Source organism: Rhipicephalus microplus, chromosome X, assembly GCF_043290135.1.
Source record: "Rhipicephalus microplus isolate Deutch F79 chromosome X, USDA_Rmic, whole genome shotgun sequence".
In the NCBI taxonomy this organism is placed as follows: domain Eukaryota; kingdom Metazoa; phylum Arthropoda; class Arachnida; order Ixodida; family Ixodidae; genus Rhipicephalus; species Rhipicephalus microplus.
This window is the reverse complement of record NC_134710.1, coordinates 380,789,489-380,816,429: the sequence shown is the minus strand read 5'-3', so window position 1 is coordinate 380,816,429 and position 26,941 is coordinate 380,789,489. Positions and strand designations below refer to the sequence as shown.

Here is a 26,941-nt window from a genome sequence, read left to right as displayed (position 1 = left end):
ATCTTGCGATGCGCAGCTTAATGGGACTGTCTTAGAGATCTTGCTTTCCTGTCTATTCATAAAGTAGGAGTTTTAAACTTTTCTTCCTAAATGAATGCTGAGTAAAACTAAAGGCTTTTGAGTACTTCCCCCCTCCCTCGTCCTGTTAGTGTCAAGTTGGTTAACATATTGGTTTTATTATATTTATTCTAGTAGCAGATGCGGAGTAGGTACGAAGAGTTGCAGTCATTTTTTATTTTGTTTCATTTTTTCATGTATACCGATAGTTAAATAATTTTCAATGCCACAGAATGTGAGTTGCTTACGATATTAGTGATTCATAAACTTCTTAAACATCAGAGCTATAGTTGCATTTTGCTAATTCTGAGGAAGAAAATTTTGAATTGTGACAGACGTTCCTCGATGGCTAGAGTTTTATCTTTTCTAAGTGCAATGTTTACAATGTTTTACAATTTTCGCTAGATTTTTCTTGTTAGCCGCCGTTTTAGCTCAATGGTAGAGCATAGAACTTTCTTGTTCTCTGTTTTTTTTCTCGATTTTTGTTTTTTTTTCCTTTCTTTTCTTTCTCCGTACTCACTCTGTTGTCTTTTTTTTTCTTTCGTAAAGTGAAATTTTCGGGCATTTCAAGTTCTCTGTAGCTTCTCTTTTTACTTTTCTTTCTACTTTTTTTCTTTTTCTTTCTTCTTTTCTTTCTGCTTCTAAAATTCTTAGAAACAGGTTATCAGATTTCTTAGTGCATAAACAGGCACGTAAAATAATCGCTACAGATGCTTCCATCAATGAAGAGAGGGCAGGCGTAGGAATAGTCTCTAAATCACTCGGCTCGTTAATTGCCGTGAGGCTATCAGATTACACTCCAGGTTTTGAAGCGGAGCTCATGGTAGTCATTATGGCACTGCAAAAACTTCCGGTAGATGAGAACAGGGCAGTAAAATTTACTGATTCGCTCTCAGTATACACAGCTCTTACAGCTTCTCATACCTCTCGTGCCATCATGACATTACGATCATTAGTTGCGCCTCAGATGAAGTACCTGAAATAAGTATGGGTCTCACGTCACTGTGGGTTAACCTTGAAGGAAATGGCAGACGCTTTAGCCCACTAATCACTTGATCTCCCAATAGTTCAGGTTCTCCAGGTGGCAGAATAATGCACCGCAATCAGGTATAGAAGATCAGTTATTCACGCATATAGGATGGAAGCAATAACCACGTGGACGGAATGTATTCACCTAAAATATCCATGGAAATCACAGTGAAGCCAATCTCGGCAATCAGAAGTGACGATCACCAGATTTTGGTGTGATGTCTCCGCAATAAATTTTACTTGTACAGGGATGGTCTGCCAATATCACCCCTCTGCCAATTCTGCAGAAAACTGGAAGATATCGCACATTACTTTTTGTCATGTTCAAAATATTCTGGTATTAGAATTCGAATTCTAAGTACTCCTTTCGCAAAAATAGGTTTGACCTTGTCGGAGGAAAACGTTTTTTAGCTTCGGTGCCTCAGGATACTGCCACAGGAATGCCTTTTATGCCGTGTTTAGTTTCATTATAACTACTAAACGAGCACCATTTTATTCTGGTATTTAAGATTAATCATTTAGATAAGTTAAAAGGTGACTAAGCTTTCTAAATTGTTCCCATCATGTTACTACGACAGTCTGAAATACAAGCTCAAAAACATAATACAAGTAGTTGTAAAGTGTAACAATTTACAAATTGTTACAATTTATTTATTATTTTTGCTTTTTAATCACATACCTTACCTAAAGTAGCATTTACCAGCCTTAAAGTCGCATTCTTGGCCAATCCCCCAAAGTGGGTACGTGCCATTTATCAAAGAAAACAAACAAACAAACAAAACTTCTCCCCCCTCCCTTTTTTTCGTTCTTTTTTCTTCCATGAATTGTTTTTTTACATATGTTTTTCTTTTACATTCATTTTATCCGTTTCAGTTTGACAGTACCTGAGCATTGACAATCATTTCATATTATTATTGATTTATTTTGTTTTTGTGGAATGTGTTAGGAGGCAGAAGGAACATTTGCTTTTCGTCTTTAATTATTGATAAATCCAGAATAATTCTAATACGTCCTCTCATTGTTTTATTTTTTTATTGCTGTCATCACGAGAAGAGTCCACGTTTGCAATATCCCACTTGGAGTTTGTCCTGAATACCTTACTGTCCTGTAATCATTTTTGCCATCACATCTCCACTTTGACCGGGCAAATTATACAAAAACAATCACATGTGCTGCGGGCTGCAATGCTCTAACTGCACCGTGAAAGGCGTCGTGAGCTAGTTTTTTTTTTTTCTGCTGGCGACAGAGAAAGTCATGGGCTATCAAACTGAGCATATTTAAACTTGTCAAAATAACAATGTGGTTCCCGGCGTGCACTTGACGTCGGCTCACTTCTGGGACGCAAAAGTATTGCTTAACTTCTATTTACAAAAACCATGACATGATGAGTGATGAGACGTTGTAGTAAGAAATTCGGGATGAATTTCGACCACGTGGGGTCTTTAAAGTCCTCGTGAATCTTAAAACGTGGTTACTCTTTCGAGCTTGTGTCATCGAGCCCGTGCCACCAAACTTAGCAGCACTGAACTTAGCGTGTTGTGCTACCTTGGTAGGTAATCCTAAAACACAACTGGCAAGTGCCTTATTTTATTTCTTTTTGGTGGCTGGGAGAGTTTACAATAATATCCTAAATACAACTATGCTTTCGCAAGTAAAAACACGTAACAGCTCGTTGCAACTGGCACATGCGAGCTGCATGTGTAAGTTGCACAGCATGTTGGGCAGACGCCGCCGCCATCCGCGATTGAGCGAGAGCCTGTCTAGGGCGCACTGTTTCAGCAAAGTGATTGACATTTTCGAACTTATGCGCGCGTCGAGATACGCAAGCACTTTTCTCCACAACATCAATATGAAGATCGAAGCAAAGGAAGCCGGCTGGGCGAGATGGCCTGCGGTGCCACATGTTTATCTGAGAAATGCTCAAGCATTGTGGTTCCCGATCTCACTCGTATAGCTTGTTAGCCGGTGCTGTTTTGAATAAGTGTCACACTGGAACAGCAGTTTATTGCATTAAGCTGTTTGCGTAATAAACCAATTGTAAGTGATCTTCGCTGGCATAAAGCTGGTAAATTAAGCTGGCATCTTCCGTCAAAATGATCGAAGTGCTAAAGAAACAACCAGTAGCACAAGCGGCTCTACGTCACCTGTCTCCCTTGCTGTTTGCTGTTGTTGATATACGGCCCCAGATCGCCAGATCAAGCGGATGACAAAAATGTGCCGATTTTGACGCACACTAAATGGGCCATCTGGCAATGCATTGCGATGGAATGACACCGAACGCGCCGCTACACGTGCGCGTCGGACGTCAAATCCAGTGAAATATCACACCACATGCTGCCACTTTAAGCAATACAGCATGAGCCGCTTCTTTCATAAGAATTTATAGCCATGGAACGTTAATCTAGCCGAAAGCAGCGGCATCCACGCTGTGACAACATCTGTGACGAAGGCTCCGCGCATCAATGGGTACACCGCATCAACAGTCATTTTGGTATTCTTGTGGCGCCCCCTGAAGTCATTGAAAGTTGCAAATAAGTAAGGAGGTGAGCAGACAGCACAGAGTAGTGAAGGCAGCGTCACATGCAGGGGACCAGGAGGAGATATTCAGGTCTCCGCGAAGCAGCTTGATTGGCGCTGATATAATAGATGTAAACTTGCGAACAAAGCGCCGAAAATAGGAGCACAGTCCTAGGAAACTGCGAGGTTTCTTCATAGTCGTCCGCTTGGGAAATTCTGCGACTGCACGAAGTTTTGCAGGATTAGGTAATACGCCATGCTTGGACACTATGTGGCCTAGGTTGAAAATATCCCGTGCAGCAAAGCCGCATTTTTTAGGTTAAGCTGTATGCCAGCGTTGGCCAGACAAGTCAAAACGTGCCCGAGTCAGGGGATGTACGTTAGAAAATCTTGCGAGAAGATCACGGCATTGTCCAGGTAAACAAGCCACATAGTACACTTAATGCCACGTAGCGTACTATCCATAAGTAATTCAAAAGCAATGATTGATTGATTTGTGAGGTTTAACGTCACAAAACCACCATATGATTATGAGAGATACCGTAGTGGAGGACTACGGAAATTTCTACCACCTGGTTTTCTTTAACTTGCACCCAAATTTAAGCACACGGGCCTACAGCACTTTCGCCTCAAACGAAAATGCAGCCGCCGCAGCCGGGATATGATCCTGTGACGTGTGGGTCAACAGCCGAGTACCTTAACCACTAGACCACCGCGGCGGGGTGATTTAAACGTGGCAGACGCGTAACAATGCCTAAAGAGCATGACGTTATAGTCGTATAGCCCGTCAGGTACAATAAATGCAGTTTTTTTGGCGATCGGCCTAAGCCATTAGGACTTGCAAGTAGCCTGACCACAAATCTAGCGACGAGAAAAATTCCGCTCCGTAAAGGGTGTAAATGGCGTCCTCAATGCGCGGCAAAGTATAAACATTCTTGCGGGTTAACCTATTCAAATGATGGTAGTCCACGCAAAAGCGGATTTGTCCTTCTTTCTTAATCACCAGGACGACAGTAGCCACCCAGCGACTGTGAGATGGATGGATGGATAAACTTTATTTGGTCCTTCGGAAAACGCTTTAGCACGTTGCGGGCCGTTCCCACCTCGGTACAGAAAGACCAAGTCTCTGGACTTGAAAGGCTGTCTCTGCGCCCGCTGGACTGTCCATAACTCTTGGCGAGTACGGAGCTCGTAATAGCACCCTCTCATTTGGACGGCGTGATGACTTCCTTACAGCGTAACGCGGGGCACCGCCAGAGCTTATATTCCAAGTTAGCTATATCACCGCAAAAGGAGCATGTATTAGTTGGTTGTATTTCGGGATAAAACTTCTCAAAGAGCGTGGGGTTAGGGTACGCCCTGACCTGAATAAGCCTGATAGTCAGAGCCTCAGGTCTGTGAGGTTTATGTGTGGTGGAGGGTATTATCTGTCAAATAACATCTCTACGAAGCATATCCTTGACTAGGTCAATAATGACGCGGCGCTCTTCAACGGAGACGCGGTATGATACTTGACGCACTGTCTAGCGTATACCGGTGTCAACGTGACGTTTGACTCACGACGTGCGGCCCAGTTGATGTTACGACTCGTTGACAGAATTCTGGAACTCGTGCAGAAGATCAAATAGGTCGGCATGTTCGGTGGGAGTGAGGGTATCGGCAATGTTGCCGGGAAACGTATTCCTGGACGACTCGCGGAGTGCCAGCAGGGCCTTTGCTTTTCGCAGTAGTCATCCGGTACATCAAAAAAAGACGAAGACGCGAGGTCTTCCAAGCAGCCGAGACAATCTCCAGCCAGCAAAGCGACCAGTGCGGAAAGGCGATCGAAAACGAATATATTGCTTCTTTCGATGGTGATATCAATCACTGCGAAAGTTGCGGCACAGCTCGACGTCTCGTGAAGACATCGCAAGGCATGAAAAGGAGATAAGCTTCAGTGTAGGCGTTGTATGAAACGAGAACAAGTGCGAAAGTTCCAGGCGGATTGTTGGTATCTTCAGAAACGAGAAACTTAGGCCGCTGATGAAGAGTGTCGAATAATGGGGCGTCACACAAAGGTGAAAACTCCACTGAAGCATGTGCACAGTCAATCATGGCAATATATTAATTTCCAACCGAGGATAACGTCAGACAGAAAAGACAATCAACTCCATGATGTAAACATTGCCTTCGAAAAACGCTCTTAGTGTGCAGGCTGCGAGAGGCACCACTTGCGGTGCGTTCGCGGTGTGGCGTGAGAGTCGTGACAGTGGCGTAATTAGCTTACGTAATAAAATGCAGAGTTTAGCGGCTATGACAGAAACAGTGGCGCCAGCATCCAAAAGTGCAAAAGTACTATAGTCTTCAATAGTTCCGTGACCACGTTAGCAGGGGAAGAGTGAGGGCTTGGAAAGTTCAAAAATGGTACAGTTCTTGCCTCTTGAACTGCGGTGGTTAATTTTACTATTCGGAGGGTCTGAGCCGATGACGCATGGGTAAGGGTAATTGCCGACGGGGAGATGGTACGCATTGTGACTGGAAGTTAGGGAGGTGAATAGGAGCAAAGCGTGGTGACAGGACAGGCCCGTATTGAGTGAAGGGTAGGCTGCCGGGTCGCGATGACCGGACATAGTCGCCGAACGTTTGAATTCGGTGGCGGCAGTAGCGGGCGACATGTGCACGAATGAAGCAACTGTAGCAAATCGGTCAGTTATCAGGCGTCCTCCAAGGACTGGCGATTGTTGGTGCTGCCCAAGGTGCAGTATAAGCAGATGTTTGCGCGAGCTATGAGCGCGTGGTGTAAGGTGGTTGCGGAAGCCTACGCACAGCGTCCGCATTTGTGAGGAGTGCCGCCACAGGCTGCATGGCATGCAGATAGGCGGCAGGAATGGCCACAGGCTGGTCCGCAGCCACAGGCTGCACGGCTGGTGGGTAAATGACAGGAGCACCTACTGGCGGTGTGGCACACGGATATAGTGAACAGGGCGGGATGGAGGCGGCTACTGTTGCACAAAGAACAATGAGCTTGGGCAACCTTTCCCGAGATAGGAGTGTGGAGCGGGCAAGTACAAGCGTGGCGGACTCGTGAGAAGTGAAATTAGGGAAAGTTGGGGGATGACGTCCTCACGGATGAAGTTTCGTACTTGCTGAAGCAATGTTTATGGTCAGGCATGCTGTCGAGACTACATAGTGACTCGCCACCCGGCGGAGGTTGCCGAGTCAAGGTGCGTTGGTTTTCAGCTTGTCGTAGCTTTGACACAAGCTGACGACTTTTAAAACTGGGCTCGGATTTTTAGCCAAGAACATTTGGAATGCGCCATCGTCCATGGCCTTCAGCATGTGTTTGATCTTGTCAGCGTCGGCCATGGTGTCCTTGGAACGTTGACGAATTTCGACGACGTCCTCAATATAGCTGGCGAAGCTTTCGTCAGTCTGCTAAAAGCGGACGCGCAAGTGCTGTTCTGCGTGCTGCTTATGGACATCCGGGCGACCAAATGCTTCAGAACAGGACGTCTTCAAAACACTCCATGTGGGGATATTCTGTTTGTGGTTGTTGCACCAGAATTCAACCATGCCAGTGAGATAGAAGATGACGTGGCCCATCTTGTCAGGTTTATCCCACTTATTATCAGTGCTCACATGTTCATAGTATTCAAGCCAGTCTTCCACGTCAGTCCCACCTGCACCTTTGGGTCCCGTAGAGGATGCCCAGGGAAGCTGACAAAGTGGAGTGCAGGCCCCGATGGATTGCACTCCACTTTGTCAGCTTCGGCGCCTGCACTCCACATCGGCGCCTGCACTCCGCGATAGAGTGCAGGCGCTGATGACGCACAGAAGCGTCCGGCGTCGCAGCTCCAAAGTGTAGCAACGTGGATGAAAAGCGCCCTCCTCCAAGTGTGAAGAGGTTTATTAGTTTTTATGGACGTTATCGTTGGTAGCATTGAGGTAGCGTGAAGAACCATCCAGAGGCCGAGGCCGGCACCGCAGCGAACCGAATCATGAAGCCGAACGAGTGGGGCCTTGGCAATGCTGCACGATGGAGGCGCATGTACTTCTTTAGGACAGATATATATATATATATATATATATATATATATATATATATATATATATATATATATATAATTTATGTGTGTGTCTTGCCGCCATGATAGCTCAGTGGTAGAGCATCGAACGCGTTATTCGGAGGTCATAGGTTCGATTCCTGCTCATGGCCGGCAAGTTATTTTTCACCCACTTTTCTTCTTATTTACTTGACATTGGTTCTAATAACTTCCCCTATACATTCCATTGCATTATTGTCTGTTAGATCTCATTAATATTGTGTCAAAACACAAAAAACAACCCCTTATTTCCCTTTTATACATATATATATATAAATATATATATATTATAAAGGAGATTTATTAAGCAGAAAGGTTGACGCTTGGAAGGCTTGGAAGGCGATGCACCAGCCGCAATTTCCGAGCTCGAGCCGCTGCTGCACACTCGATGCTGCTGCCTCTGCGCCGGAGTACTTCCTCTTCTTTACAATGGCCCCACGGAGAAAAAAGGAGCCATCCTGGCGACTTAGTCCCGGGCAGGCGGCGTTGAACCGTGGTATTGCTTGAGCCTCTGGACGTGTACAACCTCGCGGTTGCGACGTCGCAAGTCTGATGGTGGCGTAAGAGGCTCAATGAGGTAGTTTACTGGCGAAGTTTGTTCGACAATACGATATGGCCCATCGTACTTTGGCAGAAGTTTGGAAGAGAGCCCAGGTGTGCGATGCGGCACTGACAGCCATACAAGAGAACCCGGAAGAAAAACGGGAGTTGAGGTCTGGGCATCATGAATTGCTTTTTGCCTGTTTTGGTCATCGCAGGTAAAGCGACGAGCTAACTGGCGGCATTCTTCTGCGTGTCTGGCGGCGTCCAAGATCGGTAGGCAATCGGACGCGTCTGGTAGATAGGGCAAAATGGTGTCAATGGTGTGGGAGGGGTGACGGCCGTAGAGGAGGTAAAAAGGGGAGAAGCCTGTTGTCGCTTGCGTTGCCATATTATAGGCGTATGTAATGAATGGGAGAACTAAGTCCCAGTTAGAGTGGTCAGGCGTCACATACATAGATAGCATGTCACCGAGAGTACGATTAAAGCGCTCGGTAGCCCCATTGGTTTGTGGGTGGTAAGCGGTACATGTGCGATGTACAATAGCACACTCAGCGAGCAATTTTTCAATGACCTCGGACAAGAAGGCGCGGCCGCGGTCACTGAGGAGTTCTTGAGGGCCTCCATGACGCAACACAAAATGACGCAGTAGGAAAGTGGCAACCTCCTGTGCTGTAGCCGTTTTAAGAGCAGCGGTCTCAGCATAGCGCGTTAGGTGGTCGATAGCAACTATTATCCACCTGTTGCCAGTCGGAGTCAATGGAAGTGGTCCATAAATATCTATTCCAACCCGTTCGAAGGGTCGGGAAGGGCATGGTAAAGGCTGCAGTTCACCGGCGGAGGCGTGTGGTGGAGATTTTCGGCGCTGACATTCGGCACAAGAGCGGACGAAGTTGCGGACGAAGGTATACATGCCACGCCAGTAGTAGCGATGTCGAAGCCTTTCGTAGGTCTTGAAGACTCCTGCGTGGCCACATTGTGGGTCAGCGTGAAAACAGGAACAAATCTGCGACCTCAGGGTTCGTGGAACGACGAGCAGCCACTTGCGTCCCTTTGGTGCGTAGTTACGTCGATAGAGAAGCGTGTCGCGTATCGAGAAGTGTGGAACTTGGCGCCGAAGCGTTCGCGTCTTTGGGAGTTCAGAAGTGTCGGAGAGATGATTGAGGAGAGACGCAGTCCACGGGTCATTGCGTTGTTCGATAGCAATGGTGTCAAAGTCAAGCGATGACAATGTAGAATCGCAAGCTGAGTCAGCTGTGGCATTCTGGGACAGGGGGGAACGGGAAAGGGCGTCGGCGTCAGCATGCTTCCGTCCTGAGCGATAAACCACGCGTATGTCGTAATCTTGAATTTTCAACGCCCAGCGAGCGAGGCGGCCAGATGGGTCTTTTAACGTCGAAAGCCAGCACAGCGCGTGGTGGTCGGTCACGACGTCAAAAGAACGACCATATAGATATGGGCGAAACTTTCCAAGGGCCCACACAATGGCCAAGCACTCCTTCTCTGTGACGCTGTAGTTGCTCTCAGCCTTGGTAAGTGTGCGACTAGCGTATGCCACGACGTATTCCTGATGTTCCGGTTTACGCTGTGCGAGCACAGCACCCAGGCCTACACCACTGGCGTCGGTGTGGATTTCAGTTGGAGCTTCAGGATCGAAATGACGTAGAATGGGTGGCGTCGTGAGAAGCCGTCGCAAGGTGCTGAAAGCCTCGTCGCAGGCAGGGGACCACGATAAGAGGTCTTTACAGCTGCTGAGAAGTTGCGTGAGAGGTGATATAATAGACGCGAAGTTTCGGACGAATCGCCGGAAATACGAACACAAGCCGATGAAACTTCGAAGTTCTTTGATGGTGGCAGGTTTAGGAAACGCCGTAACAGCTCGCAATTTCTCAGGATCCGGGAGGATGCCTTCCTTGGAAACAACGTGGCCCAAAATGTTCAGTTGACGCATGGCAAATCGACATTTTTTGAGGTTTAATTGCAAACCGGCGTTAGTTAAGCAAGTAAGGACGTGCTGAAGCCGACGTAAGTGTGTGTCAAAGTTAGGGGCGAAGACCACGATATCATCGAGGTAACACAAGCATATCTTCCATTTTAGTCCACGCAGGATGTTGTCCATCATTCGTTCGAACGTTGCAGGTGCATTGCAAAGTCCGAAGGGCATGACGGTGAATTCATATAAGCCGTCTGGCGTGACAAAAGCGGTTTTGGGGCGATCGGCCTCCGCCATAGGCACCTGCCAGTAGCCTGACCGCAAGTCTAACGAGGAAAAGAACTCGGCACCCTGCAAACTGTCCAAAGCATCGTCAATGCGCGGTAGTGGATAGACATCCTTCAGCGTGATCTTGTTCAATCGCCGGAAATCGACACAGAAACGAATAGAACCGTCTTTCTTTTTGACGAGAACCACCGGAGACGCCCATGGGCTCTGTGAAGGTCGAATGACGCCTCTGCGAAGCATGTCATCTACTTGGTCAGCAATGACGCGGCGTTCTGTAGCGGACACGCGATATGGTCGTTGTCGCAGCGGTGAGTGGGACCCAGTGTCGATGTGGTGTTCTACTGCTAAGGCACGGCCGAGAGATGTTTGTTCGACGTCGAAAGAGTGGCGGTAGCTCTCAAGAATGGTGAGGAGTTGTGAACGCTGCGAAGATGTCAAATCTGCAGCGATGAATGGTTGAAATATGTTTGCCGACGTTGAGTCAGGCGCTGAGACGACAGCCAGTTCACAGACGGAGGTAGAAGGCACCTCATCGGGGACGGATATAATTCTGGAAGAACTGATTGTCTCGACGTGGCCAAGGCACTCGTGACAAAGTAGGGATAAAGACGACGACTCATGATTATAAATTGGCATTGTGGTTGACCCTTCTACAAGATCGAGAGCAGCAAAAGGCAGGGGGAGGGCTCTTCGGGCGACGAATATTGGAGATGGTGTGAAGAACACCGTGCCGTCGGATATGGCGCTGCATGAAACTGGCACGAACGCAAAAGAGCATGGAGGGATGTAGGTGTCATTGCTAACGACAAGTTTAGCGGCAAACTGGGTGTCGACGGACGCTTGGTCATCCAGTGAGCAAAATTCGACCTCAGCCCTAGCACAGTCGATTACAGCATTATGACGCGACAAAAAGTCCCATCCCAAAATAATATTATGGGAGCATGATGAAAGAACCACGAACTCTATCGTATACAGAACGTCCTGAATTGTCACGCGGGCTGTACATACTGCGGTTGGTTGAACAGGTTGAGCACTGGCTGTTCGAAGCGATAATCCGGAGAAAGGCGTCGTAACCTTACGAATTGAGCGACAAAATCCCGCATCTATAACCGAAACAGCTGCACCGGTATCTACAAGAGCGACAGTAGGGATATTTTCGACGAACACATCAATAACATTGGTAGGTGACAAATGAGGACTTGGGCAAACCGAAACTTGCGCAGTTCTTGCCTCAGGAACTGCGTCGTCTAGTTTTCCTCCTCGTTAGGTGCGGGCCGTCGACGCATAGGAGAAGGCGAGCGGCGGCGTGGAGAGGGCGAGCGAAGACGTCCCGGCCGAGGGCGGTGGTCGTCCTGGTAGCGGGCTGGCATTGGAGTGGAGGGACCGTATCGCGCGTTGGAGTCAAGCGGGAAGAAAAGCTCACGGCGGTTTTCATTGGTAATATGCGTCCGGCGGCGGCAATACCTTGCGACGTGTCCGGGGTATCGACAAGCGTAACATATCGGGCGATTATCGAGGGTGCGCCACGGGTTGGCGGTGTTAGTGCTGGTCCAGTGAACTGGAGCTGGGGGATAGCTCGCGCGAGGCTGTAACGGAGGCGCAGGCGCCTTGCGAGTTGGCATGGCTGCAGCCGCGGCGTAGGTGAGAGGAGCAGCCACAAGATTAGGCTCGCGAGCAGCTGGTAAGGCCTCGGCGACCTCTCCTTGAATGACGTCACGTAGAGACGATGGTAACGTTGTGGTAGCTTCTGGTGTGAAAGGCACCAAGGAAAGCTGTCGTGCAACTTCTTCGCGGACAAATGCTTTTATTTCGGCTATTAGTGACGCGTGGTCATGACCACTGATCACACTAGACAGCGATGCCAAATCGTGCGCTGGAGGACGTCTTGTCAGAGCTCGCTGCTTCCGCAATTCATCGTAGCTTTGGCAGAGGCTAATTACGTCGTTAACAGTGGTCGGGCTTTTTGCCAAGAGCATTTGAAAAGCGTCGTCGTCAATTCCTTTGAGGATGTGCTTACATTTTTCAGCTTCCGTCATTTCTGCGTTCACGCGTCTGCACAAATCGACGACGTCCTCAATGTAACTTGTGAAGGTTTCACCCGTTTCTTGTGCGCATGTGCGTAAACGCTGCTCGGCACGAAGTTTTCGGACGGCAGGTCGATCGAAGACTGCTACAATCGACGTTTTAAATTGCGGCCACGTTCGGACGTCTGCCTGGTGGTTTCTAAGCCAAAGGCTGGCTACACCCGCGAGATAGAACGAAACGCGTGTCAACTTGTCCGCGTCCGTCCATCTGTTTAAAGCGCTCACCCGTTCGAAAGTCGAGAGCCACTCTTCAACGTCGTTGTCATCTGTTCCACTGAAGATTGGAGGCTCCCGCTGAGGAACACTGCCTGGACAGGTGGCCGGAAGAGATGGAAGCGTCTGCTGATCGGCGTCCGGCATAGCAGAAGGTAGCCGTCGAGAACGGAGTTCCAGGATGGTAGCGGGAAGGTGTAAGGGACGGTACCCGGCACGGCTCCACCAATTATAAAGGAGATTTATTAAGCAGAAAGGTTGACGCTTGGAAGGCTTGGAAGGCGATGCACCAGCCGCAATTTCCGAGCTCGAGCCGCTGCTGCACACTCGATGCTGCTGCCTCTGCGCCGGAGTACTTCCTCTTCTTTACAATATATATATATATATATATATATATATATATATATATATATATATATATATATATATATATATATATATATATATATATATATATATATATATATTGTTAAAAAGTATCTTAGGCACTTGTCTTCAAAGCCTAACTCGAGGCCGGTGAAAAGATTTTGCAACTAACTACATCATTAGGAATTGAATAGTTACAAAACTATTTCAATTGAATATTTTATCATCCATTTGAAGCTGGTTGTACATAGGGCGAATTCGTTCTACGTCAACAAATATGGCCAGCCAAGCTTTCAAGAATCTACAATATCGCTCATCGCTCGTAGTTTCAGAGATCAAGCGTTGCATTTCCAGACCGCGATGCCGCATAAAACGAAACTGAGCACGCCGGGTGCACCGAAAGAGGGGCCACTGTGCCGCATCTCACGCCAACTTCTCTTTACAATCTAGGAAAAAAAATTAGGTATTCGGGGAGTAGCTCTGCTAAACAATAATCATGGTTATTTGACTTGCTCGCATTTTCTTATTTGAACACCCGGCACCGGCCACTTTCCTGTGGGAATGCTATGTCACACTTATAACGCACGCGCCATCCGCGACCGCGAACTACCAGAACCGTGTTGATAGCACTTGGAAAGTACTGGAAGTAGATGATTATTGTTGTGTAGCATAAACACTCCCCAAATACTCGACTTTTCGACGCGAGATACGTGACTAATCTGCCTTCGTTTCGCATGCGTATTCTCGCACATTGCTCATCGTGGAGACGACATGCGTGTTCCAGCAGCCATAAAGCTCATTTATCTTGCTGCCAGAGGGAAAGACGCCGATGCTGGCCCCGTGCCAAGGGACCGAGCACCGGCCATCACGACTACGAGACATTAAAGGCTTGTGCCCAAATATTAAAGCGTGACACCTTCCACGAGGTAAAATACAAATACTCAGTAAAAAACGCTCATTACATGAAAAAAACCAATGGTCGACACGCTCTGCAAGGATGACAAGTTCCTCGAGCGGTGAGGTTTATGCTCGACACGCCAGCATTCGAATTACGTAATGTGAGGTTTGCGCGTGATGCAGCACAGGGACTGCCGTTTCGGCACACCTGGTGCGTCCAGTTTTGGTTTCTGCGGCATCGCGGTTGAGAAATGGGACTGGATTTCTGAAGCTGCGTGCAACGCCTTCGATTTTCAACAGCTGGGTTGGTTATATTTTTGATGTAGAACAACTTAGCCATAGTATTACGAGGAATTGTTAACGAACAGTATAATGCAGATGTCGTTAACAGAGAGGAACAGTGACGGCACCGCTGTGACAGATGAAGCCAGCCAGAATGTACGAGCCGGCCCAGCATGTGAATGAGCTTCTACGGAGCGACCATCGTGCGTGAAGAAGAATCGACAGTGCTCTAGGCAGAGGCAAACGAGGACTACGGACATTTGGTTCTTTTTTCCTAACTATTGTGTTATTCCTTTGACCTTGGGCACAAGTTCGCCCTCATTAAATCATGTAAACAGAACATCCTTGTCGTGAGGTTGTTAAACTTGTTACAGTATGAACTTCATGATAATCATTCTTATCATCATCTGCCTGACTACGCCATCTGCCTGACTACGCCTGATGGTTAAAAGCTTCCTTTGCAGGGCAAAGGAGGCCTTTAACCATCATCCGCCAATCAATCATGTCCCCCGCTTTCCTCTGCCACGTTTTACCTGAAATATTTTTAATCTAACTGACCCACCTCACTTTCTGTCGGCCCTTCGTACATTTGCCTCTGGAAATCCAGTCAGTTACGCTTAATTAGCAGTGTTTGTCCTCCTTACGTGCTACGCGTCCGGCCCATGTTCATTTCTTTTTCCCGATTTCAACTATGATATCATTTACCCGGTTTGTTCCTTGACCCACTTTGCTCTCTTCTTGTGTCCTAAAGTTACACCTATCATTTTTCGTTCCATCCTTCGCTGCGATCCTCAATCTAAGCTGAACCCTCTTTGTAAGCCTTCATGTGAACCCCAGTAAGCTCCAGGTAAGCTCCAAGTAAGTTTCATTGGTAAGCACCGGCAAGGTGCAGCTGTTATAGACTTTTCTCGTGAGGGTTAGTGGTTGGTTACCATTCATGATTTGAGAATGCTTGCCGAATGGAATCCACCCCATCCCTATTCTTCTAGTTATTTAGCTCTCATGGTTTGGCTCCGCGGTTACTACCTGTCCTAAGTAGACATATTCCTTCACAACTTCCAGCGTCTCTCCACCCAATGCAAAGTGCCGTTTTCTGCCGAGACTCTTGCACAATACTTTAGTTTCGTGCAGATGAAGTTTTAGACCAACTCTTCCACTTTCTGTGTCCAGTTCAGTAATCATGAGCTTTAATACGCACCCTGATTTATTCATCAAGAAAGTGTCATCAGCGAACTGAAAGTTACTAAGATAGTCTCCGTTAACTCTTCTCCCTAACTCTTGTCAATGTAGAGCCCTGTAAACCTTTGTAAATACGCGGTGAATAGCATTGAAGAGATAGTGTTTACCTGCCTTACACCATTCTTTATTGGGAATATGTCGCTTTCTTTATGCAAAACTATGGTGGCACTGGATTCGCTGTAGATTTTCTTTCAGTATTCCTATACAGGGTTAGTCTATGCCTCGATTTCGTAGTGCCTGCATAACTGCTGATGTCTCGACTAAGTTAAACGCCTTCTGGTAATCTATAGAGGCTATATACATGGTTTGGTTGTATTCCGCACATTTCTTGATTAGCTGATTAATAGTATGAAGATGGTCGATTGTGAAGTAGCCTTCACGTAATTCTCCTTGGTACCTTTATTGGTGAACTCTAATATTGCATTATTTCGATTAGCTATTACTTTTAAATAGTTTGTAGACAACGAACAATAAGCTGATCGGCCTGTAAGTTTTCGTTTCTTGACTTCTGTTTTCTTATTAATTATGGCGGTTTTGGCATTCTCCCAAGATTCTGGTACCATTCCCGTCAAGAGACACTTCGTATACAAGGTGACCAGTTTTGTAACAAAATTTATCCGCAATCTTTTAATAGGTCCGTTGTTACCTTATTCGCACCAGCGATTTTGCCTCTTTGCATTCCTTCTAGAGTTTCCTTACTTCCCCTGTCATTAATGTTAGGATGTTAGACTTCTCTGGGCTACCATTGCTTTTTACGATATCATCCAGGTTGTTTGGGTTTTCATCCAGCTCTCTGTAGAACTCCTCCGTCACCTCAGTTATCCTCACTATATTGATTATGACATTACCTTTTTATTTTTTAACCACCCTAAAAACCACCCTAAAATATAATTTAACGTTATTCAAGATATTTTTGATAATTATTCCTTTCGAGTGATCTAATTGATGGTTAGATCTTTCCGCCTCAGCCTAAACATTCTCTGTGAAGACGGCAAGTGGCTAACTAGTATAGTTTTCTGAGAAAACATTTGCTTAAAAACACCTTGTATATAAAGCATGATTGATATGCTACTTGCTGACAAAGTCTAAAGTTCATGCAATGAACGCCAAACAAATCTGTCTGAGGCTTTGTCTGGACTCGCAATCAGTGTGTCTCATATAAGTTACTGCTATGGTGCGTGTGCGGGTGAAGAGGGGGTGAGTGAGTGAGTTAGTGTGTGTGTGAGATAAGGAGAGTGAGTGAGCGAGTGATTGATTGAGTTAGTCAATGACTGGGTGAAATAGGGAGTGTCAGTTGATGAGTGAGTGAGTGAGTGAGTGAGTGAGTGAGTGAATGAATGAGTAAATCCACATGGACTCACCTGGACGCCTTCACTCATGTAGTCGGCGACGAGCCTCCTGACGAGCGAGAGTACGAGCAGGGCGGCGAGTGTGTCGTGGACAATGAACGGTGTCAGCAGTGCGGCGGTCATACAGATCAGCGCCACCACATGCAGTCGAGCACCGAATGCCTCCAGGAGCAGCAGTGAAACGCGCTGGTACACGCTCGTCAAGCACAAGAGGAACACCATCATCACTTCTCCTAATACCATCAGAAGGGTTTTCTGCGCAAGGAAGGCAAGCTGAGTGGTGACCTTCAATTTTAAAATGCACAGATTTAACTTACGGGACGTTGTGAGGGGAGAGAGAATTCACTGACTTCTCTATTTCGCAATATATTTGAAGCTTCCAACAACGGTAACTGCTGCGCTCAGTGACGCTACAGACAACCTAGCTTTCTGAGAAGCAAGCAAACATTCATTGGCTCCCCTATATTTAGTGCGTTCGTAACACACTAGTCTCCCTCACTTTTCTTCATTGAATTTGTTAGTACGAAATATACGCCATGTTACATGTAAACTGGTAACCACAGAATAATTAGGGCTTGCGCGTATGAATGAACAATTACCATAGGCCGGTCGCATAGTGCATATATAGTGGGTGTAATTGTTCGTAACTCCAGTCATCGACACATGTCATATTATTACCTGCGGCGCGAAAATAAAAAAACGAACGCCAGAGTTACATCTCAAAGGCGGAGCGATGAATTCGGCAGCGAGAAACTGGAATGTTTGACGAACTAAGGCTCACAGCCAAGTCATTTAGGATCCAATCCTGCAAGAAGGTGATTGGTGAACAAGCAACAGCTCTTTGCGAAAAGAAGCACGCACGCGCAATGATATGTTTGATGCCGAGGGAACACTGTTTATAAGGTTACACTATCTTGCGAATGGTGCTTCATCAGCCAAACCGGCCGATGTGTCAATGAGAGGTTACGAGAACATGCATGCATGGTCGCAAAAAGGGTCTGCGAGCGATCACATTGTAGGTCACAAGACGAACTTTGATTTCGAGCCAGCTTTTAAACATTGTTAAATACTACGGACTTATATAGAGCAACGCAAACATAAACTCTTTGAGGCTTCATGCATCCAGAAAAGGAGAAATTGCTGTGTCAGCGTAGCTCAGCTAAGGCATCGCAGAAATAAATTTATGTATCTTTCAAAACGTGATTTTGCATTGTTTCAGCGATATCTTCTTCCCCAATATGTATTCTGGCGATAGCAATCATACGGACACTCTCGGCTGGATTTTGCTGTCGGCGTCGACGTCATGCACCGTATATGTATGAAAACGCAAAGTATGAAAATAATCCAGAAAAAAAGTCCTCCGGCGCGTAGAATCAAACGAGGGACCTCCGAGTCGTGAAAGCGAGGCGTTAACCATTGAGCCACCCCGGAAAACGTTGCTCACCGTTCGAACGGCAAGCTATTTACATCTACCACTTACCGATGCTTTGTTTTCGGCAATACCAGAAAGATTGCGGAATGATCGCAAGACGCCACATCGCGCAGCGGCGCCCACTCTAATCTCCTACGCATACTTTGTCCAGCTTAGAGAAGGCAAGCGACGCTCCCTTGCGCGCCCTTATCTCGCGGTGGCGAGGAAGGGAAGATCGTACGCCTTGGCTGGCCTCGGGCTAGGCGTGGAACGATTCTGCTGTAGTTATCGGGCGCACAAATGTCACTGCAATCGTTGCAGTCTCCATTGGCGTAAAGCATGTGCTTTTAGACTCAGCGAAGTAACGAATGAGACGCTTATTCGTGTGCATCCGTACCTGTGAGTACGTTTCGTGCGTAACTTGTGCGCGAGAAACGCGGGGCACGTTTTGATCTGCTTTCCATTCGGCGCGTGACCTTTCAAATTGTTGTTCTTTGCTTCGCCTTTGCGGCAAAGTTGTGACTTTTTGATTGTGTTTTTTCCTATATATATATATATATATATATATATATATATATATATATATATATATATATATATATATATATATATATATATATATATATATATATATATATATTGATGTGCAAATGCAATAAAATATGCTTGTTAGTAAGCGTTATGTTTGTGTCCTCTTGTCGTGATTCATTTATATAACTCTGTTTCTATAACACTGAGTGCTTTGCGTACCACTGAAGGAAAAGGGTGTAGATAAATAATAAGCTTTTACGATGCTGGAGAACATATGCTGCCTAGATGATTTGACTAACGCGTTCCGCTGCGATATAAGGCTCGCAGTTTAGAATCCCTGGTGTTGAGTTCGAGGAAAAGTTTCTTCTGACCTGCTTTCTTTTCTTTTTTTCTCTTATATGTACATACATATTTGCATATTCACAGAATGGCGTAGCCACGCTCCCTCTGGGGAAAATGATGGGATCGCTATAGAACGTGATGCCCACGTCTCTCTTGCATAAAAGGGCACGCTTGGTAAGGGACGCTACACTAGCAAAATGCAAGCACCGACGCGAGACGCAACCGACGCGAGCGGCGTTCATTGGCGCGCCCATAGTTGGCACCGTTCCAAGGCACGAGGCGCTTGAGAATTCTGGTTAAATTCACGGATTTTCGTGGAGTAGGGGGGGGGTAGGCACAGCAACTAATCATCTTTATAATATTAGTATCATTAATAATATTAATATTATTATTAATAGTAATTATTATTATTATTATTATTGTTATTATTATTATTATTATTATTATTATTATTATTATTATTATTATTATTATTATTATTATTATTATTATTATTATTATTATTATTATTATTATTATTATTATTATTATTATTATTATTATTATTATTATTATTATTATTATTATTTGTAGGTGTTTAACATTTTAATACCTTAGCTGTGCCTTATAGGGCATGTCTATGAATGGTGGTTGAGTGGATGTACGGAGGATTCACAGTTTACCAGATTTAGTCTCCGCAGCAAGTTCCTTCTTCATTATTCACTTGGTGAATAAGGCGTCATTTTTTTTTTGTGAAAACTGTTTCGCGCACCCTGTGTGTGTTTCTTTAGAATGATTGTTTCACATTAGCTTTGAGTGCACGCCAGAGTTTCGTTTGTTTGTTTTCGTGGCCTTACGAATTGCACTATCACTAGTCATGAGTCCACTTTGACACAGGGGATGCATGTATGTAGGCCAGATAGTAGGGCGTGAAAGTGACCGTCTTCGTGAGTGCAATAATATGCGCAATGGTAAAGGTTCTTTAGCTGTTCATTGGCGTTGCTGCGGATGCACCCACCTGTTTGAATAAACCACAATAAACGGAACAAATCAGAACCAGCGTGCTCGAGGCATCATAGAAGCCGCCCATATTGCGCAAGAAAGTTCATTATGCATTTGTACGTCACCTGTCTATTTGTCGACGAAAGAATTTTTTTCGCAAGGTAACGTGTGATCATATCCCATTATATGTAGTCAAGCTTTATCGTTTTAACCTTTTTTACATAAATATTTTCCTTTCGTGTACGTGTCTGTCGTGCTTCTCTTCTGTGTCCCCGTGTAGTATACCACGTGGCCCCTAGTTCATACTTCCATCAGCTGTTACGTTACATACAGGAAAGCACACACGATTTTTCACGGAAAGCGATTCGGTATGCTTACCTAGTAAAAGCATACTTGCGCAAGACGTACCGAAAACGCGGACATATGCAGGCATGCATCGTCGGCGAGACCCAGATCGGTGAATAGAAGGAGCGGTAGCAATGCAGTAATGGGCGCCGGGAGGGTTTCGGCGAGCAGCAGGATAGACACCGTTGATATGCAGAATCCACAGCGCGACTCCTGCACAAGAAGCGAGTGTTTTAATGACTGCAATTGAGTTGGACATTTAGCGGGCCTGCTTCACTACCTTGATCTGGTAATGGGGTTGGCCGTAGTGAAAGACCCCATGAGTTTATTGACAACTGCAGGAACCTTCATCGGCATGATTTGCCAGCAGCTGGAATCGAATGCGCTCATCACCACAACGTCATGTTCACTGAGTTTTTGAGCGTAGTAAACAACAATGATTCATTTATTCATCTACTATAAATTAAATAACTGCTTCATTTTGAAATCAATGGACCAAAAGAGGGAGTGGTGGGGTTGTGAAAAGTAGAGATAAGAAATACAGGTTGCGAATGCTCCATCGAGTTGAAATGCCCGATGTGCGCTTATGCACTAGCACAACAATACGAATTGCTCATGGTAATCTCCCAGTAGAGAGTAACATGAACTATGTCGTATCTATGCGCTCCGTTACTCAAATTGACGCCATTGAAATGCACTGGAGTTCTCCATGCAAACAAGTGCGAACAGCAGTACTTCGTGCTGCTCACGCGTTTCAGTCGCCTCTGTATAAATGTTGTAGACATATTAGAGCCTTCACTAGTTTAACAATTTTGGCATAAAGCATGCCCTCTCAAAATTACCACTTGTCATGGCCATTAGTTCATTTGGTGGTATGGTTGAGCATGCTTTCACACTGTATGCCTATACTGATTGACGGACATAACTTCAACGTGCTTCAAAATACTGCCAACCAGCAATCATATGACGAAGCGATGAACCGAATATTTAATCAGAAGTTCCTCATAACTGTACGAAACGTAGGGAAAATGAACTTGCTCAAAATGTTATGACCGAAGCCCCCAAGTTCTCGCATCGAGTCTCTATTTCATATCAAATATATTAAGTAAATCTGCTCGACTCAATAGTCCGAAAAATTCGACTAATAAAAAGATGTAGCTTTGTTTTCAGAAACATTGCAGTTCGTTTTTTGTTCGAAATATTGCGCGCAAAACGCCAGGCCTGCGCAGAACTCACAGCTTCCGAAGCGGCCTTCATAGAGCCCATTGTAGCTACGGCATGTGAAAATGCGACATACCCACTACCCAGCAAATCAATCCTTTCTACGAAGAAGCGAGCCTACCCCTAAGCTTTCCTAAGGTAATATCCGCACATGCATAGCTGACACGCCTTATAGACAAATTCCACCGGACTTACGTCACGAAAATGCGGTGGCGCTGTCTTGGTAGGCAAAAGACGCTCTGTCTAACGCAGTTTCTGCTGAGTTTTCAATTTTTCATTTGGTGTCCTCAGTGAAGCAACGAGAAAAAAAAACGGTATGCCGACGAGCTGCGTCGCGGTTGGATGTGAGTCGCGTCTCACAAATTAGGTTTGTTTGCTGGCGCACATCGCAGCCCTCAGCGCTTATGGCGTCTCACAACGCTTATGGCGTCTCACAACGCTAATGGCGCTCGTGTCCTTCGTGTCCTTCTTGTCCCTGTGTCGTCGTTCTGTTCTCGCTCTATAACTATCGCTTATGGCGTCTCACAACACCGTTTTGTTGGCGCACATCGCAGCCCTCAGCGCTTATGGCGGAAGTTACGTGCGGACGTCGCTATAATTTTAACCATAATGAGGACGTAGGCCTACCTGTGTTCAAAAACATAAAACTGTTCTACATGTGTACGCTTGAAGTCATGGGCACTGCATTTCAAAAAGAAATTTAAAACTGGAAACGTCTTTTCCTTCTTTTTTCTCTAACAGGCAATGCTTTTGTATTACAGCAAATCAGTTTAGTGTAAACGAAATGAAGTGCTACACAAATTATTACTGTCAGTTTATACAAGGTTGCATGTATAAAAGCGCTGCAACATGGTGGATATATTGACTTTCGTACAGGTGTTTGTTTCTGCCACCAGGGTCTAAAATCTTTCTTTCGATGTCTATGTTTTTCTCGCTAGAACATCGCAACGGCTTCAAAACAGAGACTCAAGGTCGTCTGACAAGCAGCAATGACACTTCCGTTTAAGTTCTTTTTCTGGATTACGGCCGCCACGTTGGATCAAGAACTATGGTTCTCGGCTGCTGACACGGAAGTGAGGGTTTTGATCCCTGTTGCGGTGGTCGCATTACGATGGAGGCGAGATCGTAGAGGCTCTTGTACTGTGCGGTTTCGATGCACGTAAAAGAACACCAGATGATCAAAATTGACGGAGCCCTACGCTACGACGTCCCTTCCCTCATAATTATACCGTAGTTCTGGGACGTAGAACTCCACGTATCTATATTTCCGGAATCCAGAAACGACTATCCTTGCTTCGTATTCAGTCGTGCCTCCCGGATAATATATTCAAGGCACTGAGCAGACAGCAAGAACACCAAAGCCTGGACTGATGGGCTAGCTTGGTAGTGCACTTGCCAGGCAGTGCCGAGAAGATTGTCATGAATGGTGTGGGAACAAACGAGACAAAGCGTTGACTAACATCTGTTTCACGTGATCACGTGTATATACAAAACCATGTAATGTAATGCATTTTCATTTATAATTTGTTTGTTTGTTTATTTATTTAATACGTACTGCAGACAAGAAGTTCATGCACGTCTGGCAGAACATAAAAAAAGTCAATCAATCTTGTTAGTTAAATATACAGCCCTTAGCATAAATACCTGAAATAAAAAACATTTTTAATTAACCCACCCTACACAATACGACTGTGCAAAATAAAGGATAGTATTTACATTGGTTGCTTGTTCCAATCATTAATAGTGCGCGGAACAAAATGACTTGGTGAGTTCCCAAAAAATAGGGGTTAAAGCATTCGGGTGATGTTGGCGAGTAGGCCTCCTGAATAGTGGACATAAATATGCTGCCGGATTGAGTTCGAGTTCGTTAGCAAGTAACAGTGAAAAACAGTCAAGTCACAGTTTCTTTCCGACGTGATTCAAGAGTGCAAATATCATTCCACCTCATCAGTTCAGTCGTTGATCCGAAAGTAGAAAACCTATTTTAAACAAATTGGATAGCTTGTCATTGGGTTCGCTCAAGACTTTTTATGTTATATTTTGTGTATGGTTCCCATACAATGAAAGCGTACTCGAGCTTCGGCCTAATTAAAGAATAATACGCGAGAACTTTAACAGAGGCCTCAGCATGTTTAAGTTTGTATTTAGGAAAGCACAGTTTTCGGAAGGGAGAGGAACATATGACTTGCACATTGATGTTTAGGAGAGGTTGTTGCAAATTGTGACACCTAAATATTTATAGTTAGACGCTTCTTTAGGTAGAGAGGAGCCCAATCAATAATTATATATATGGATGTTGAGAGGCTCACTGTTTTTCAGGAAATTGGTAAAAAAACACTTCTTTCTACATTGAAACTCATCTCTCAATGGTAGAACCATTGCAAACTTCAACTGAGGGTTTCATTCAAGTCATTTTGTTCACTAACGCAGGTGACTTCTTTTAAGGAGCACTGACATCAAATTTGATCATGTCAAGATTGTTGCGTCAGCGAGTAGCTATCGGCCTCCTGGTAGTGATTCGTGACCTAAAGTGCATCTGAGGTTCGAATGCGTATCTGTAATATTGATTTATATATCCGCTATCGAACAGGGTTCACAATTCGTCGAAAGCCCGCCATATTGGAGTGCTGTCAGCGCTACCTCACAGCCACGCTGAGGCCACTGCACAGCTGCTACTGCTTTCACAAAAAACCGTGACGTCACGCACACTGGCATTTCGTCTGCTAGGAGCACACGGGCAGTCATTCTAGCTGTGTCTCTGATAATGAAGACTAAAGCCCCTCCATGCGTTTTCCGCTGGCTAGGTTAGGTAGCGAAACTCGCGCTTCCCCTCTCCCTTTAGCCCCGGCTTCGAGAAGGGGCCTCGTTGTGGCAGTGAAACCCATCTCGTTCGCCAACACAGGATTTAACCTGGAGCAGCTCGGCGTGAAGTGAAGCGAGCAAATGCGGCTATTACTCTTAGGCGTCCAGTCCGTCTGTCCATCGGCGCGTACGAAGTCGACCCACCGGCTGCGTCGAGGTTTGTGGCTTGAAAAGGCATGAAACGCCACGCAATTTCCGCTTTTTCCGCGCCTCGACTTGCATATTCTCACTGCGCAGCGGTTCCCCGACACTCTGGCACGTATTGTCACTCTGAATGATCGTACTCACGCTGTGGAGCACATATCAAATAAGTCAATGCGAGACGATGAATCGCACGCACGCTTCAACACAGCAAGGAGAGCCATTAGTGAGAGCACGGCCGGGAGTCGACTCCAAACACACTGAGATCGTCGACGTCATTGACAATAGCGTATCGTCATTCATGATGGTATTTGTGGAATGTATCACATTGAACACGTAGCACTAGTGTCGTTGTCACAGGGCAGTCTATTTTCCGTTTTTTTTCCTCCTTGGCTTTTCTACGTTGTTTGAAATCGAATTAAAATAACTTCCACGCGACGGATACAATTCAAAATTGGCCAAGACATATGCATACCAAGCGATCGAATGATAAGCACATCTTGATCTTGAAATTTGATGTCAGTTCTCCTTTAAACATCACACAGTTGTCTGAGAATAGCCTCATTTGGACAGTCAGTTTAGCAACATCAACAATGTCATTGACGTACTGGAGGAAGAACCAAGGTTTCGATACACTTCCCTGCGGTACCCCAGAAGAGACTGGCAGACAGGCCGAGCGGTGTCCACCTATATCCACGAATGGTTCGCGATTTCTGAAGTATTCAGCTATCGCAGAAACATGCAATTCAGAAATATTATATTGTTTTAGCTTAACTATTAGTTTGGCATAAGGTATACCTTCTCGAAATTCTCGCTAAAGTCCAGAGAAGTTAAATTAATTTGATCAATGTGGACATTAGCACAAGCAAAAGTGTGAATGACAGTAATTATACCTGACTGACTGTAAAATATCTTTTTTTCGCGACCGTGTTGAGAGCTGGTGAAAACTTTGTCGTCAGAAAACACATTCAGGTATTTTTGCAATAACATGTTCAATTATTTACGTCAAGAATACGTTAGTGAAATAGACCGATAGTTATCTAAACGGAGACGATCACCTTCTGTCTTTCAGTATTTCAGCAAATAAGGGAAAGAGGAGCAGACAATCCAATCCACCAGCAAATCATACTCGCGGTTACGTGATTAATATAGGATTTTCTCATCTGACAAAAAGGTTGATGGGCAACTAAGAGACTCTCCACTTCTTAGCACCCCCACTTCAATGATTTCTTTCGTGAGCTGGTCAGATTTTCAAACCAGCGGATACACCCGTTTGAACAAACTTGCAACCGCAGGGAGCAAAATGCATAGTGACGTTATTTGACGAAGTAAGTTTTTTCATCTTAAAGTTGCGTTCTCGAAAGCGATAATCCATGAATCTGCCTGTTTGGCATGCATACTTTTTACCACATATGACCGGAAAGGAATTGACGACTACTAAGTGTCATGTCCCATGTTGTTCTTTCGCCGATCATGTTACTTTCATTCTACTTGAATGGCGTGAAAGGACGGCGTATTGTCTGCTATTTCTCCTTGTGAAAGTGTCGCTTCGCGCACCTTGCTGCCTTCGAAGAGAAGGGGACACAGCAGGATCGGAGAGGTGGCACCCAGGCACGTCAGAAACTTGTTGTAAAATGAAGACAGGGCTTGCTGTTTCTGGCTAGAACGGTCGGGTGATGCCATGTTTCTGCGGTCAAGTTATTCGTAGTAAGTTGGTATAAATGCGTAATTTTAGGAACGACACACGACACACATCAGATCAAGCGCAGACGAACAAGTTGTTTAATGTAGCCTCTTGCTTCAGATGTTACTGCGTACAAAACAGCCGTAATTCGCAGCTGTTAAGGAATGTAAGATACATTCGCACAGACTATTCTACTCATTCGGAAAAAAAAGATATTCCGCATTAAACTCACACGCACACAAGTAACGAATTTGAGCGCTACCCCATTTTTTAAAACAAAAAACAATTTTACAATAGTAATATAAAGCTTCTCAATCCTTTTCTGCCTTTCTTATACATAGTAATATAAAGCTTCTCTTCAGGTTTTCTGCCTTCCTTAACGACCAGAATTGCAGCCTACCGTTTCGACTTCTGAACCGCAGGTCGTGCGATCAAATCCCGGCCATGACCCGCATTTGTTATAGAGGTAAAAATAGTTTAAGCCCGTATGCTTAGGTTTGAGTGCAAGGTAAAAAACCCGGGTAGTCTCATCAAAATTTTCGGTGCT

The 26,941-nt window shown here is 45.4% G+C and overlaps 1 protein-coding gene across 1 annotated transcript in view; it reads right to left on the bottom strand.

Annotated features, from left to right (window-relative positions):
* The window catches only part of LOC119161933 (uncharacterized), a 116,883-nt gene extending 90,490 nt beyond the window's left edge, over positions 1–26,393 (bottom strand). Inside the window, exons 1-3 of the mRNA XM_075876755.1 lie at positions 26,268–26,393; positions 20,550–20,699; positions 16,889–17,161 (exon numbers count right to left, since the gene is read on the bottom strand). Of these exons, the coding sequence (XP_075732870.1) occupies positions 16,889–17,161; positions 20,550–20,699; positions 26,268–26,393 (549 nt within the window). The remainder of the gene's footprint in view (positions 1–16,888; positions 17,162–20,549; positions 20,700–26,267) is intronic.
* Between the last annotated feature and the right edge of the window lie 548 nt (positions 26,394–26,941).